The following is a 14,824-nucleotide window of genomic DNA, read 5'->3' on the forward strand; positions in this document are numbered from 1 at the left end:
ACACTCGGGTGTGGGTGAAAGGGCTTTTATGAATAACAAAAGGCTCCTTGGGCTTCCCAGGTGGCACTAGTGGTAAAGAACCCACCTGCCAGTGCAGGAGGCATAAGAGGTGCGGGTTTCATCCCTGGGTCAGGAAGATCCTCTGGAGAAGGGCATGGCAATCCGCTCCAGTATTCTTGCCTGGAGAATTCCGTGGACAGAGAAGCCTGGCGAGCCATAGTTCACAGAGTTGCAAAGAGTCAGACATGACTAAGATGACTGAGCACTCATGCAGACACCTTTATCTTGTCCTTCTTAGGAAGTTGCAAAGCTTGTAGGAGCTCTATGCCAGGAACAGGAATGAAGACCAAATATATATTTCTTACTATAAATCACAATATGATAAAACTTAATTCTGAACACAAATTGTAATCACGGCATACTTGTGTGTGGGTTAGTAATGAGTCTGATTTCCTCTTCTCCCCCCAGCTTTTTGGAGACTGGGAAGCCCAACTGCGGAGGATAATGAAACTCATCGCTGGCGGCGGCCTGTCCATCACAGGCTCCCACAACATGTGTGGGGACTACCTGTACAGCGGCCACACGGTCATGCTCACACTCACCTACCTATTTATAAAAGAGTGTAAGTCTAGAGCGACCTCGCGTGAGAATCTCCTCACCTGCCGTTCCCCACGGGAGCAAGGTGGGATCTGGGGAGGGCAGCCCCTCGTCTCACGAGCGTGCTCACAGGCACCCAGGGAAATATATGTCACAGGTGCCTGCACTTCTTGGGAGAGGTGTCTCGTTTCCTTAGCTGTCAGCTGTGGTATCAGGGTGTTTTATGACTGCTGGAAGGAACCAGAAGGGAGGAGACAAAATTCCAGGCCTGGCTGGATGATGGTAGATGTTGTGTTCACTTGGCAGCCATTTTTCAGGCATGGGCACTGTCTCATCTGCTCCAAAGAAGTGCGTGGGGGCTGGAGGTGTCTCTTCCCTCAGACAGGCTCTGGTCTCAGGGGAGCTAAATGATGCAGACATTAAATGCGAAGTTTCTATAAAAAAATGTACTTAAAATATTTTATTATGAAACATACAAAAAATAATATTCAGGTACCCCTGTATGCTGCTCAGATATAATATAAGTATTTGTCAGATCTGTTTCAGATGACCCTTGTCAAAGCAACAGTCCACATTTATTATATATAAATTATATATTTAATATATTTATATTTAATAAATATATTTATATGTTTATATTTATATTTTATAAAACATACTTACATTTTAATTAATATATTTATAATATATAAATAAATAATTATATAAATTATATATAAATATATTAATATATTCTCTTATTAATATATATTAATGCAATAATTATAATATGTATTATTAATATAATGGAGAAGACAATGGCACCCCACTCCAGTGCTCTTGCCTGGAAAATCCCATGGATGGAGGAGCCTGGAAGGCTGAAGTCGCTGAGGGTCAGACACAACTGAGCGACTTCATTTTCACTTCTCACTTTCATGCATTGGAGAAGGAAACGGCAACCCACTCCAGTGTTCTTGCCTGGAGAATCCCACGGAAGGGGGAGCCTGGTGGGCTGCCGTCTATGGGGTCGCACAGGGTCAGACATGACTGAAGCGACTTAGCAGCAGCATTAATATAATAATAATAAAATATTAATATATATCTAAAGTTTTCATTCCTTCCCCCTCCCATTTTCCTCTGTTATTTCTCAAGTATGTTTTAGTCCTTTCTCTACTTGTAGAAAATTCCACTGTCCTTAATATTCTACCGTTAGAAATAGTTTCAGTGAGCTTTATCTAGGCAGTTCCCATGAAGAGCAACAGGAGAAGCCAGGCTGCGGGTATCACAGAGGCGGGACACACATGCGTTCTGAAGGTATTGGAGAGCCTGTGGCACCTGTTGGAACGTCAGTGTGGTTGGAATTCAGAGCAGTGGTAATAATGAGAATTGGAAAGTGAACTGGTGAGTAGGAACCAGACTGTGGAACATGCCTTGAGTCACAGGAAGGAGTCTGAATTTGCATTCTGAGAGACATGAGGTGCCCATTGAGAGGCTGTAACCACTGGGGCGGTGTCATCTGATTTACCCTTTAGAGAGGGAGAAACCAGTCCTGTAATGACTCACAGGACGGATTGGAGAGGGCAGAGCAGGAGTAGAGTTCGCAGACTGCCTGCCGCTATAGTCCAGGAAAGAGAGGGGAATGGCCCAAACTATCAGGATGACATTGGTGTGCAGAGAAGTGGGGGAAACTGGGAGGAATTCACAAAAAGGCGTCTACAGGTAATAGGATTGATTGTGGGGGTACAGGGGGCAGGTGATGGACTGAGGGGTGAAAGCCCAATTTTGGTCTAAAAACTGAGATGGGGAACACAGGAAGAGAAGGGAAGACATACTTTGGGGCACTGAGTGAGAGGAGAGACAGTGGGTGCTCTGCTTGTTCTCAGTAAGCGACCAGATAGAGTGAATTCGAGCAGTGTCTGTTCAGAACTGTCAGGGCGTGATCTGGCCCTGGCACTGGAGTATAACTGGGCATGGAAAAATGGGCACAGAACAGGCCTAATGTCAGCAGCCCTGGAGCCAGATTCCTACCTGCTGCTGGTTGGTCCCTGAAGTACTTCAATGGGGTTAAGCTTTATTCTTGAAGATGAGCCTGTAAACCAAGTTGGATGACGTGGGCCACAAACTGATTCTGAATCCTGGTGCACTCACTCACTCTGTGACCTTGGGAAAACCTCTGATGTCTTAGTTTCCTTATCCTTAAAATCAGATACTGAGAGCTCCTTCATGACTTTACCAGTGGCTCAGCAGATAAAACCTCTGACCTTGGGAAAAACCTCTGATCTCTTAGTTTCCTCATCCTTAGAATCAGATACTGATGGCTCCTTCATGGCTTTCCCACTGGCTCAGCAGATAAAAAAATCCACCTGCCAGTTCAGGAGACACAGGTTCAGTCCCTGGGTCCAGAATCCTTGGAGGAGGAAATGGCAACCCACTCCAGTATTCTTGCCTGAGAAATCCCATGGACAGAGGAGCCTGGCGGGCTACATCCATGGGGTTGCAAAGAGTCAGACACAACTGAGCAGCTAAGTATACTCACACAACTTCTTCATCAATGAGGGAGAGGTTGTGAAAATAAAAACAGATGGCATATGGGGACACTAATAGAGGAGCTGGGAGAATGAACAGTAGCTGCTCTTTGTTGCTGTATTGTTATGTTATCAAATACAACTGTTCCTGGAAAGGGAACATGGAGCCCTGTACATATACTCAGACTTCTGCCCCAACCCCTGACCATGCCATTTAAAATTGCAAACCTCCTTCCCTTCACCCTCTCTGCTGCTAATCCCACTTATCTTAAATCCAAAGCATTTAACACCTTCTAACATAGAGTACAAGTTACTTGATGATAATTATTATTAATTGTCTCTTTTCATTAACTGGGAAGGGATCTCCCCACAAAGGCAAACTGTTTGCCTGTGACGTTCGTTGATACCAAGATCTAGTGACTAGATCTTGTCCTGGCTACATTGTAGATGCTTAATAAATAGTGGGTAAATGAATGACTGATACTTGGACGCCCTGAGAATCCTATAAAAGGCTAAACTATCTTCCCCAGGGTGAGGAGGGTAGGCAACATTTTCGTCTAACGTGTCAGACCCTCTGAAGCCCATTCATGGAGAATACAAGGTAGGAGGGCTTACAATCAGTAGAGGTTTTGAATCTCCCATCAAATGACTTCCCAGACACTGTCCTGCCCTTGGGAGTGGACATGGGCTAGAATTCCTGGTCACTTGGATTCTCTTATTTCTATTTGAGAAATGGACACCTCAAAGACTTAAAAAGTAGAATATGGTTGCAGTTAAAAAGTAGAATATGGTTGCAGAGCTTGGAAAGCAAATAGGGTGGTTGTATCCATTATAATTGCCTAGTCTGTGTATAAGGATCCATAGACCAAAAGGTATTGATTTTTGTACAGAGCATTAACCCCGTATTATTTCCAGGTAAATTTAGTTATCAGTAGACAGTTTTGGTTTTAATGGAGTGTGATGCATTAACCTGTCCTTGTTTGTCCTTTGAAACTGTATTTGTGGTTATATGGGTCAAGTAATAACCACATATAAATTACTGTGGCTAATACAATCACTTGATGAAATAAGCTGCTTCCCTTCTAACCTTGATTACATAGAAGCCAAAGCCCTTGGATTTGCCACCCTAAGCGATCTTTTTTCAGTTGAGGCGTGGTTGGGTGCCCTTCGTCATACTTGAATAATAGGACTCTTCTTGCACATTTCTCCTTTTCAGATTCCCCTCGACGACTGTGGTGGTACCACTGGCTCTGCTGGCTTCTCAGCGTGGTGGGCATCTTCTGCATTCTCTTAGCCCATGACCACTACACTGTGGATGTCGTGGTGGCATACTACATCACCACAAGACTCTTCTGGTGGTACCACACTATGGCCAATCAGCAAGTGAGTTTTTCTCCTCCTCTGGTGTTAACTCCTGATGCTCTTGACTAACTGTTGCTGGTGTGGCAACAGGGGGAGTCACCTGAGACTATATTGTCTCCTGTGGTGCTGATCCACTTCTGAATCAAAGCTGAACCAGAAGTGTTTCTATAATGACGTAGGAGATGGCATCCTTCTAGAACAAGTATCACATTCTCATCGTCCCTGGAAAATACTTTTTTAAGCTGTGCCCACCTCTTGCTTGATCTTGCATTCCTACCTTCTTTTCCATCTTGGGCCCCTCACCAGCTTAATACTTAACATTTAATTAAGTCTCTCCATTTTCATCATAAGAGAGTAACTAAAGCACTAATTGAAGTATTTATTTATAGACAAGAGACTTAAGTAAGCCACACGTTCTCCATGTACTCCTGGCATTGGAGTTATTTGTTTCTCTGCTAGAGAAACAGGTGTGGTCTGGTTTGCAGTTGGGTACAAAGTGTAGAATGGTGGTATGAGTGTGAACCTGGGGACATAAAGGTGATCAGGGGCTGGATCTGGGGGCCTTTGTGAATTGTCATATGGAAAATATTTGAATCTAAAGTGAAAAATTATAAGAATCATGTGTATGTTCCTATCGGGGCTGAAACAATCAGTTGTTCTTCCTGACTCGGTTTTCTCTTTCTGTGTTCTCTTAGGTGCTAAAAGAAGCTTCCCAGATGAACCTCCTAGCCAGAGTGTGGTGGTACAGGCCATTTCAGTACTTTGAAAAGAATGTCCAAGGAATTGTACCTCGATCTTACCATTGGCCCTTCCCCTGGCCGGTAATCCACCTCAGTAGGCAAGTTAAATACAGCCGACTGGTGAATGACACATAACAGCTCTACATGGTGGAGAAAGAGGAACTGTCCGAAGTGCTAAGAACTCCATGAGAGAAGATGCCATAAAATAAACAACTCCCTAATCCTATTATCTTTCAACAATTACCTTGACTTAACCTATTGAGTTACCTGGTCAGCACTGTGATCTTTTTTTCTCTCCAAAGGACCTGCGTTGGACAACAATAAAGAAAACTCAACCTATCATACACTGTACACATTTCCTGTCCATAAGTTTGGGATTTACATAATCTGCGACCACCATGTTCCTTTGTATATGATGCAACAGCATAAATGTAAGCTTTTATATCATCAGTTCTGGTCTTTCCAGTTACATCTGGAAATAAAGCGTATTATTTTCTTGGGAAAACATACTTTTCATATCTCTTGCCCCAAAGATTGGGCTGTAAGCCATTTTCTAGCAAATGTCTCTATGAAGGTTTCTTAAGTACCTGAATGGGGTTCGATTCTGAAATCTTTCTACCTGTTGCACCGATATTCAAATAAAAATGACAGACACAGGAAGGTTTGGTAACTTTGGGTTTTGTAAAAATCAGCAGAGACAGTGTGTCAAAAGTGCAAAAAAAAAAAAAAAGATTCTGTTATAAAGTGATTTTCTAAGTATTTCCTAACTTTATTTTTCAAAATGATGTTATGAAAACCAAATTTAAAGATTTTTACATGTCAGAGAACAGAGAGTTAAAATTTAAAAATGCTTCTTGGGAGAGAAATTTGTCTATGTTTCTAGTGCCTTTCTTGTCTTGATTGTATGGTCAGTAGGCAATCTTCAATGTTTTTATTTAAAATAAATATTCCATGAAAATATAAATGTATGTATACACTACTAAATTTTGCATTTATAGCTAAATTCAATCAGAAGACTGTTTATGGTTCTCAAACTGCTATGAATTAAAGAATGGGGGAATTAATTGGAAAGTCAGAGCCTGTTCCCATATTGTGAGCAGGCGGCGATGACATGTACCACTTCAATTATTTTACCATCTATTTGGTAGTTCGATTTTAACTATACAACGAAAACAGCCATGAATACTTTGTTTTTAAAAAGAGAGTTTTGAAAATGATCACTTAACTAAAATTTGAAAGCTATAAATTAGTTATCCATACTCTCATGACAATTTTGTTGGTGAACAACAAAAAAAGAGATCTATTTCTTTAAAATATATTTGTGCAGGAACTGCATGTAGTTCTAAGTTTTACTCCTAACAGAAGTATGTTTGGGGAAGTATTCTATTCTATACTTGCCAATGTGGAGAACAAAATAGTTTTTTAAGGATGAAGAAGTATATATATCCATTCTGTATTTTATGTGCTGCAGAATTATCTTCCGTAGGGTTTTTTGTGTATTCACAAGGTGATATTTGTATTGTAAAACAATAATGGTGAAGGAAATAAAAAGGCTTTTAAAATTTTGTTTGTTTTAAATCTTTGTACAGTTATTATTCCAGAGAGTATACTGATTATCTTAACAGCTTACCTAGATCATAAATTAATCAAGATGCACTTTTTAATAAAAACTGGTACTTAAAAAATGTCTATTCTTTCTAATGTGTTCACATTCTTCACAAGAGTCATAAACGAAGTCCTTGAAGCAAGATGTAAAAACAAGTTTTGGCATTTCCTCGCTGAGTTTCTTTGAGAGAGGGCCTTTATAATCATGTTTCTTTTCCCTTGAGATGCCTTGAAATGTACTCTAAACTTCAGTATAACCTCTACAGATAGCATATATTTTAAAAAACTTAAGAAAAGACTCACAGGTAAGTTCAAGCTGCAGACCACTGTTTACCAATAATTTTCAATCCTCCAATTCTCAATCAAGTCACTGACTTTTTCCCCTATAACTGAAAGTAATATAAGTTTTTCAGTTTAGATGGAAAGGGAAAGTAAATTCCGAAATGAGAATATGGTCATGGTACTTTGAGAATCAATGGTAAGAAAAACTTTTTAAAAAGGAAAAAAATATGTTATTCTTGATGTGGGGAAAAAATGATGTTAACAGTGGAAACCTGTTCTTATGAAGGGAAGCTATTGTCTTACAGCTGTAAAACCAGAAAGAGTTCCTGCATGGGACCAGGTGCTGTATATTAAAAAGGTAAGTAACTTGAATAATGGAAATGAATTCTTGACATATGCTAAAAACAACATTTTTTTCCCTTAAATCAAAAGTTACATTTAAAAGATCATTATTTTAAGTTTACCTACTACATTTGTACCAAGAAGTTCCCTTAATGGTTGTGCTTCATGCCTGGCTGTGTAGAATCATGAACTGACATATCTTGTGGCTCTCAAGTCTGCAACTTCCAGGTAGGAAAAGAGAAATCTTATATTCTGGAGAATTGTAGTACACTTGATCATGACTGGCTGAATGAGGACACATGCTTTTCTGTGCTTCGGTTTTGTAAGCCAGAGCCCTAGACCATAGCTTCTTTATCTAACCCTCTTTCAGAGTTAGGCAATTCTCAAGCATTATCTTGTTAACCCTTACATCACCACAAGGTTCCTTATTAACCCCATTTTATGGAGGTTGATTTAAGTATGTTTAATAACGTTCCCAAGGGCGTGCAGCTGATAAAAATCTGATTGAAGTTTAAGTTTTCACACCCTCCTCGACACCCTCTCCACCCACTTACTGTGAGCTTTCATGAATTCTTCAGCAAGAGTCCACATGTATACCTGTGGTGGATTTATTTTCGATATTTGGCAAAACCAATACAATATTGTAAAGTTTAAAAATAAAAAAGTCCACAGCGAGAGAAATCTGACTGTGGTAGTCAAGCTAAGTAGAGTGACTTACCGTGAACCAAGTAGCAGGAAATTCACACCATGAGGTAGAGAGACTCATTTTGCCAGTTTCTGATCATTGTATTTGTTTTATTTGTATCCCAAGCAAAAACCAAAATTGATAAATACAAGTATCTCAAAATTATAAGTATTACATAAAACGAGAGTGCCTGCTTTTTTTTTTTTAAGTTGATTTACAATGTTGTTTCAGCTGTACCATAACGTGAATCAGTTATACATGTATCCACTCTTTTTTACATTCTTTTCCCATATAGATCATTATATAGAGCATATGGAGTAGAGTTCCCTGTGGAATACAGTAAGTCCTTATTACCTATTTTATATCTGTATATGTCAATCCCAGTTTCCCAGCTTATCTCTCTTATCTCTCCTCTGGTAACCATGAGTTTGTTTTCGACATCTGTGACTGTTTCTTGTTTTGTAAGTAAGTACATTTGTACCATTTGTTCAGATTCCATGTATAAGCAGTATCACCTATCTGTCTTCCCCTGACTTCCTGCACTCCATGTGACAATCTCTAGGCCCATCCATGTTGCTACAAATGGCATTACTTCATTCTTTTTTATGGGTGAGTAATGTTCCATTGTATATATGTACCATATTCTTTATCCATTCCTCTATTGGTGATAATTTAGGTTGCTTCTGTGTCTTGGCATTGTAAACAGTGCTTCTGTGAATGTTGGGGTGTGCGTATCTTTTTGAATTATGGTTTTCTCTAGATATATGCCCAGGAGTGGGATTGTTGGGTCATACGGTAGTTCTGTATTTAGGTTTTTAAGGAACCCCCATACTGTTCTGCTTAGTGGTTGTACCAATTTACATCCCACCTACAGTGTAGGAGGGTTCCCTTTTCTTCACACCCTCTCTAATATTTATTGTTTGTAGATTTTTTTGATGATGGCCTTTCTGACCTACTTGAAGTGATACCTCATTGTAGTTTTGATTTGCATTTCTCTAATAATTAATGTGAAGAGTTGACTCATTGGAAAAGACCCTGAGGCTGGGAGGGATTGGGGGCAGGAGGAGAAGGGGATGACAGAGGATGAGATGGCTGGATGGCATCACCGACTCAATGGACATGAGTCTGAGTGAACTCTGGGAGTTGGTGGACAGGGAGGCCTGGCGTGCTGTGATTCATGGGGTCGCAAAGAGTCAGACACGACTGAGCGACTGACTGAACTGAATAATTAATGATGCTGAGCACTTTTCATGTGCTTTTTGGCCATCCATATGTCTTTGGAGAAATGTCTGTTTAGATCTTCTGCCCATTTTTTGAATGAAGTTTCTTTCTTTTTTTTTTTTTTTTGAGCTGCATGAGCTGTTTGAGATTAATCTCTTGTTGGTTGCTTTGTTTGTAAATATTTTCTAACATTCTGTGGGTTGTCTTTTCATTTTGTTTATGGTTTCCTTTGCTGTGCAAAAGCTTTTAAGTTTAATTAGGTCTCATTTGTTTGCTTTTATTTTCATTATATTAGGATGTGGATCCAAAAAGATGTGCTGTGATTTATGTCAAAGAATCTTCTGCTTTTATTTCCCTCTAAGAGTTGTATAGTGTCTGGCCTTACATTTAGGTCTTTAATCCATTTTGAGGTGGTTTTTATGCATGGTGTTAGAGAATATTTTAATTTCATCCTTTTACATGTAACTGTCCAGTTTTCCCAGCACCACTTACTGAAAAGACTGTCTTTTCTCCATTGTATATACTTGCCTCCTTTGTCAGCCCGCTAACACTAATTTGACCACCACTATACAAAAAGTCAGGTTTTCAGTTAACTGGGAAATGGCATATGCTCCTTGGAGCCTTCACATTGACACACTTTTTCTCTTTTTGGTGGGGAAACTCGTTTTGAACAAATCAAAGCTGAAATTCTGTTTATCAGCCCCTTAACATTCTTGTCTGTCTGCGAGAACAAATAAGCAGAAACTTAAACAATGCCTGCCTTCACAGGGCCCAGACTCCAGCTCCCACAGGAGGGCAGAGATGGCTGTAAAGAGTGAGAGGTGGACTAAGTGAGGGGAAGCGACAAGAAGGCTGGAGTTGGGCCCCAGAGGACGTAGAGGGTTCAGAGAGTGGCTGAGGCCGCAGCGTTCCAGGAAGGCACAGAAGGACGTTGCAGATGGCTCTGGTTTGCTCTTGGTGAGAAGAATGTAGTGCGGATTTATTGTAAGAGTTCCTACTTATCGTGTGTTTCAGAAATCCTGTTAATTCTGGAGCCCTGATGTGGCACAGTGCTATGGTTTAGCATCAGATGATTGAGAAAATGCACGCTTACGAATTAGAAACATCCTCGAGAGAAGCTGTGGTTTATTAATCACAGTACCATACATGGACTGTGGTCACTGGGAGTAGTACTTACTTATAAGAGCCATCACTCCATTAACACACCAAGGCTTTTGTGTCTAAAGATTGGAGGATCTCTTGAGACTTCCTGGGGAAAGCTTACCGGAGATTATAAGGCAGAGTTCCGTGAAATAGGCAGGGTCCCTTTTTTTTTTTCCCCCAGAAGTTTAACAACAACCAAAAAAAAAGAGTGCAGATCCAGAGGCCTGTGTAACCTCCAGTGTCATGGTTTCTGTGTCAAAGGTGTGTGGCCACAGGGAGCAGGAATGGCATTTCAGGTGAGGGTAAGGAAAGGTTGCAGCACCCCAGAGGAGCCAACCCAGAGTCCCCTCGTAACCCCATGGTGGCCCAGAACCACACGTATTTTGATGTTTTGTTCTTAGGTGTGCACATATTAGGGCTGTTCTCATTTTCTTAGAGAACTGACCCCTTTATTATTTTTTTTTGAACTTTTCAATTTGTATTGGGGTGTGACTCAGGTGAACAGCAAAGGGACTCCGCCATACATATACATGTATGCATTCTCCCCCAGAGTCCCTTCCCATCCAGGCTGCCACATAACATTGAGCAGAGTTCCATATGCTATACAGTAGGTCCTTGTTGGTTATCCATTGTAAATATAGCAGTGTGTACATGTCCATCCCAAACTGCCTAACTATCCCTTCCCCCTGGCAACTGTAAGTTTGTTTTCTAAGTCTGTGAGTCTCTTTCTGTTTTGTAAATTCGTTTGTGTCATTTCTTTTTTAGATTCCACTTAAAAGGGATGTCATACAGTATTTCTCCTTCTCTGACTGATTTCACTCAGTATGACAGTTGGTTCATCCATGTTGCTGCAAATGGCATTATTTCATTCTTTTTAATGGCTGAGTAATATTCCATTGTATGTATGTACCACATCTTCTTTATCCATTCCTCTATCAATGGATAGACATAAAGGTTGCTTCCATGTCTTGGCTGTTGTAAACAGTGCTGCAGTGAATATTGGTGACCCCTTTATTATATCATCTGTCATCTCTCTGTTTATTTGTTCAGTCACCCAGTCGTGTCTGACTCTTTGTGACCCCATGGACTGCAGCACGCCAGGCCTCCTTGTGCCTCACCATCTCCCGGAGTTTGACCAGTTCTTGTCCATTGCATCAATAATGCCATCCAGCCGTCTCTCTCTTTATTCCTGATCATTTTTGTTGTGAAGTCTGTTTTGTCTGAAATTAAGGTAATTTAAGATAACTGAGCTTTCTTTTGACTAGTATTTGCATGGTAGATCTTTCTCCATCCCTTTATCTTTAGACTCTTTCAGTCTATATTTAAAGTGGATGCAGAAAGTGAAGAGGAACTCAAAAGCCTCTTGATGAAAGTGAAAGTGGAGAGTGAAAAAGTTGGCTTAAAGTTCAACATTCAGAAAACGAAGATCATGGCATCCAGTCCCACCACTTGATGGGAAATAGATGGGGAGACAGTGGAAACGGTGTCAGACTTTATTTTTCTGGGCTCCAGAATCACTACAGATGGTGACTGCAGCCATGAAATTAAAAGACGCTTACTCCTTGGAAGGAAGGTTATGACCAACCTAGATAGCAGATTCAAAAGCAGAGACATACTTTGCCAACAAAGGTTCATCTAGTCAAGGCTATGGTTTTTCCTGTGATCATGTATGGATGTGAGAGTTGGACCGTGAAGAAGGCTGAGCGCCGAAGAATTGATGCTTTTGAACTGTGGTGTTGGAGAAGCCTCTTGAGAGTCCCTTGGACTGCAAGGAGATCCAACCAGTCCATTCTGAAGGAGATCAGCCCTGGGATTTCTTTGGAAGGAATGATGCTAAAGCTGAAACTCCAGTACTTTGGCCACCTCATGCGAAGAGTTGACTCATTGGAAAAGACTCTGATGCTGGGAGGGATTGGGGGCAGGAGGAGAAGGGGACACCAGAGGATGAGATGGCTGGATGGCATCACTGACTCGATGGACGTGAGTCTGAGTGAACTCTGGGAGTTGGTGATGGACAGGGAGGCCTGCCATGCTGCGATTCATGGGGTCATGAAGAGTTGGACACGACTGAGCGACTGATCTGATCTTATAGATAGTATATGATTGTTTTAAATGTATTTTGAATCTCTGCCTTTTAATAAGTGTATTTAGATCTTTCACATTTAAGCTACTATATATATGTATATATATTTGAATTGATATCTACCAAGTTCTACTCTTTATATTTGTACAGTATTTTCTATTTGTTTAGTCAGTAGCTTCTCATTTCTTTTGATGAGTACCCTGTTTTAGTTTGAACTATGAAGACCTACAAGACCTTTTAGAACTAACACCCCAAAAAGATGTCCTTTTCATTACAGGGGAATGGAATGCAAAAGTAGGAAGTGAAGAAACACCTGGAGTAACAGGCAAATTTGGCCTTGGAATACGGAATGAAGCAGGGCAAAGACTAAAAGAGTTTTGCCAAGAAATGCACTGGTCATAGCAAACACCCTCTTCCAACAACACAAGAGAAGGCTCTACACATGGACATCACCAGATGGTCAACACCGAAATCAGATTCATTATGTTCTTTGCAGCCAAAGATGGAGAAGCTCTATACAGTCAACAAAAACAAGACAGGGGAGCTGACTGTAGCTCAGATCATGAACTCCTTATTGCCAAATTCGGACTTAATTGAAAGTAGGGAAAACCACTAGACCATTCAGGTATGACCAAAATCAAATCCCTTATGATTATACAGTGGAAGTGAGAAATAGATTTAAGGGCCTAGATCTGATAGATAGAGTGCCTGATGAACTATGGAATGAGGTTCGTGACATTGTACAGGAGACAGGGATCAAGACCATCCCCATGGAAAAGAAATGCAGAAAAGCAAAGTGGCTGTCTGGGGAGTCCTTACAAACAGCTGTGAAAAGAAGAGAAGCGAAAAGCAAAGGAGAAAAGGAAAAATATAAGCATCTGAATGCAGAGTTCCAAAGAATAGCAAGAAGAGATAAGGAAGCCTTCTTCAGTGATGTATGTAAAGAAATAGAGGAAAGCAACAGAATGGGAAAGACTAGAGATCTCTTCAAGAAAATTAGAGATACCAAGGAAACATTTCATGCAAAGATGGGCTCGATAAAGGACAGAAATGGTATGGACCTAACAGAAGCAGAAGATATTAATAAGAGGTGGCAAGAATATACAGAAGAACTGTACAAAAAAGATCTTTATGACCCAGATAATCATGATGGTGTGATCACTGACCTAGAGCCAGACATCCTGGAATGTGAAGTCAAGTGGGCCTTAGAAAGCATCACTACGAACAAAACTAGTGGAGGTGCTGGAATTCCAGTTGAACTATTTCAAATCCTGAAAGATGATGCTGTGAAAGTGCTACACTCAACATGCCAGCAAATTTGGAAAACTCAGCAGTGGCCACAGGACTGGAAAAGGTCAGTTTTCATTCCAATCCCAAAGAAAGGCAATGCCAAAGAATGCTCAAACTACCGCACAATTGCACTCATCTCACATGCTAGTAAAGTAATGCTCAACATTCTCCAAGCCAGGCTTCAGCAATATGTGAACCGTGAACTTCCTGATGTTCCAGCTGGTTTTAGAAAAGGCAGAGGAACCAGAGATCAAATTGCCAACATCCGCTGGATCATGGAAAAAGCAAGAGAGTTCCAGAAAAACATCTACTTCTGCTTTATTGACTATGCCAAAGCCTTTGTGTGGATCACAATCAACTGTGAAAAATTCTGAAAGAGATGGGAATACCAGACTACCTGATCTGCCTCTTGAGAAATTTATATACAGGCCAGGAAGCAACAGTTAGAACTTGACATGGAACAACAGACTGGTTCCAAATAGGAAAAGGAGTTCGTTAAGGCTGTATACTGTCACCCTGCTTATTTAACTTATATGCAGAGTACATCATGAGAAATGCTAGGCTGGAAGAAGCACAAGCTGGAATCAAGATTGCTAGAAGAAATATCAATAACCTCAGATATGCAGATGACACCACCCTTATGGCAGAAAGTGAAGAGGAATTAAAAGTGTCTTGATGAAAGAGGAGAGTGAAAAAGTTGGCTTAAAGCTCAACATTCAGAAAACAAAGATCATGGCGTCTGGTCCCATCACTTCATAGGAAATAGATGAGGAAACAGTGTCAGACTTTATTTTTTGAGGCTCCAAAATCACTGCAGATGGTGACTGCAGCCATGAAATTAAAAGACACTTACTCCATGGAAGGAAAGTTATGAGCAACCTAGATAGCATATTCAGAAGCAGAGATATTACTTTGCCAACAAAGTTCTGATTAGTCAAGGCTATGGTTTTACCAGTGGTCGTATATGGAT

General features: G+C 40.6%; 1 protein-coding gene across 22 annotated transcripts in view; it reads left to right on the top strand.

Moving 5' to 3' along the window:
• SGMS1 (sphingomyelin synthase 1) overlaps positions 1 to 6,781 on the top strand; it is a 324,117-nt gene extending 317,336 nt beyond the window's left edge. For all 22 annotated transcript variants that reach the window (XM_027528939.1, XM_027528943.1, XM_027528946.1 and 19 more), the window contains 3 exons: positions 469 to 622; positions 4,318 to 4,484; positions 5,159 to 6,781. In XM_027528939.1, the coding sequence (XP_027384740.1) occupies positions 469 to 622; positions 4,318 to 4,484; positions 5,159 to 5,338 (501 nt within the window). In that variant the 3' untranslated portion in view covers positions 5,339 to 6,781. The remainder of the gene's footprint in view (positions 1 to 468; positions 623 to 4,317; positions 4,485 to 5,158) is intronic.
• Positions 6,782 to 14,824: the final 8,043 nt, after the last annotated feature.

This window comes from Bos indicus x Bos taurus, chromosome 26 (assembly GCF_003369695.1).
Source record: "Bos indicus x Bos taurus breed Angus x Brahman F1 hybrid chromosome 26, Bos_hybrid_MaternalHap_v2.0, whole genome shotgun sequence".
In the NCBI taxonomy this organism is placed as follows: Eukaryota; Metazoa; Chordata; class Mammalia; order Artiodactyla; family Bovidae; genus Bos; species Bos indicus x Bos taurus.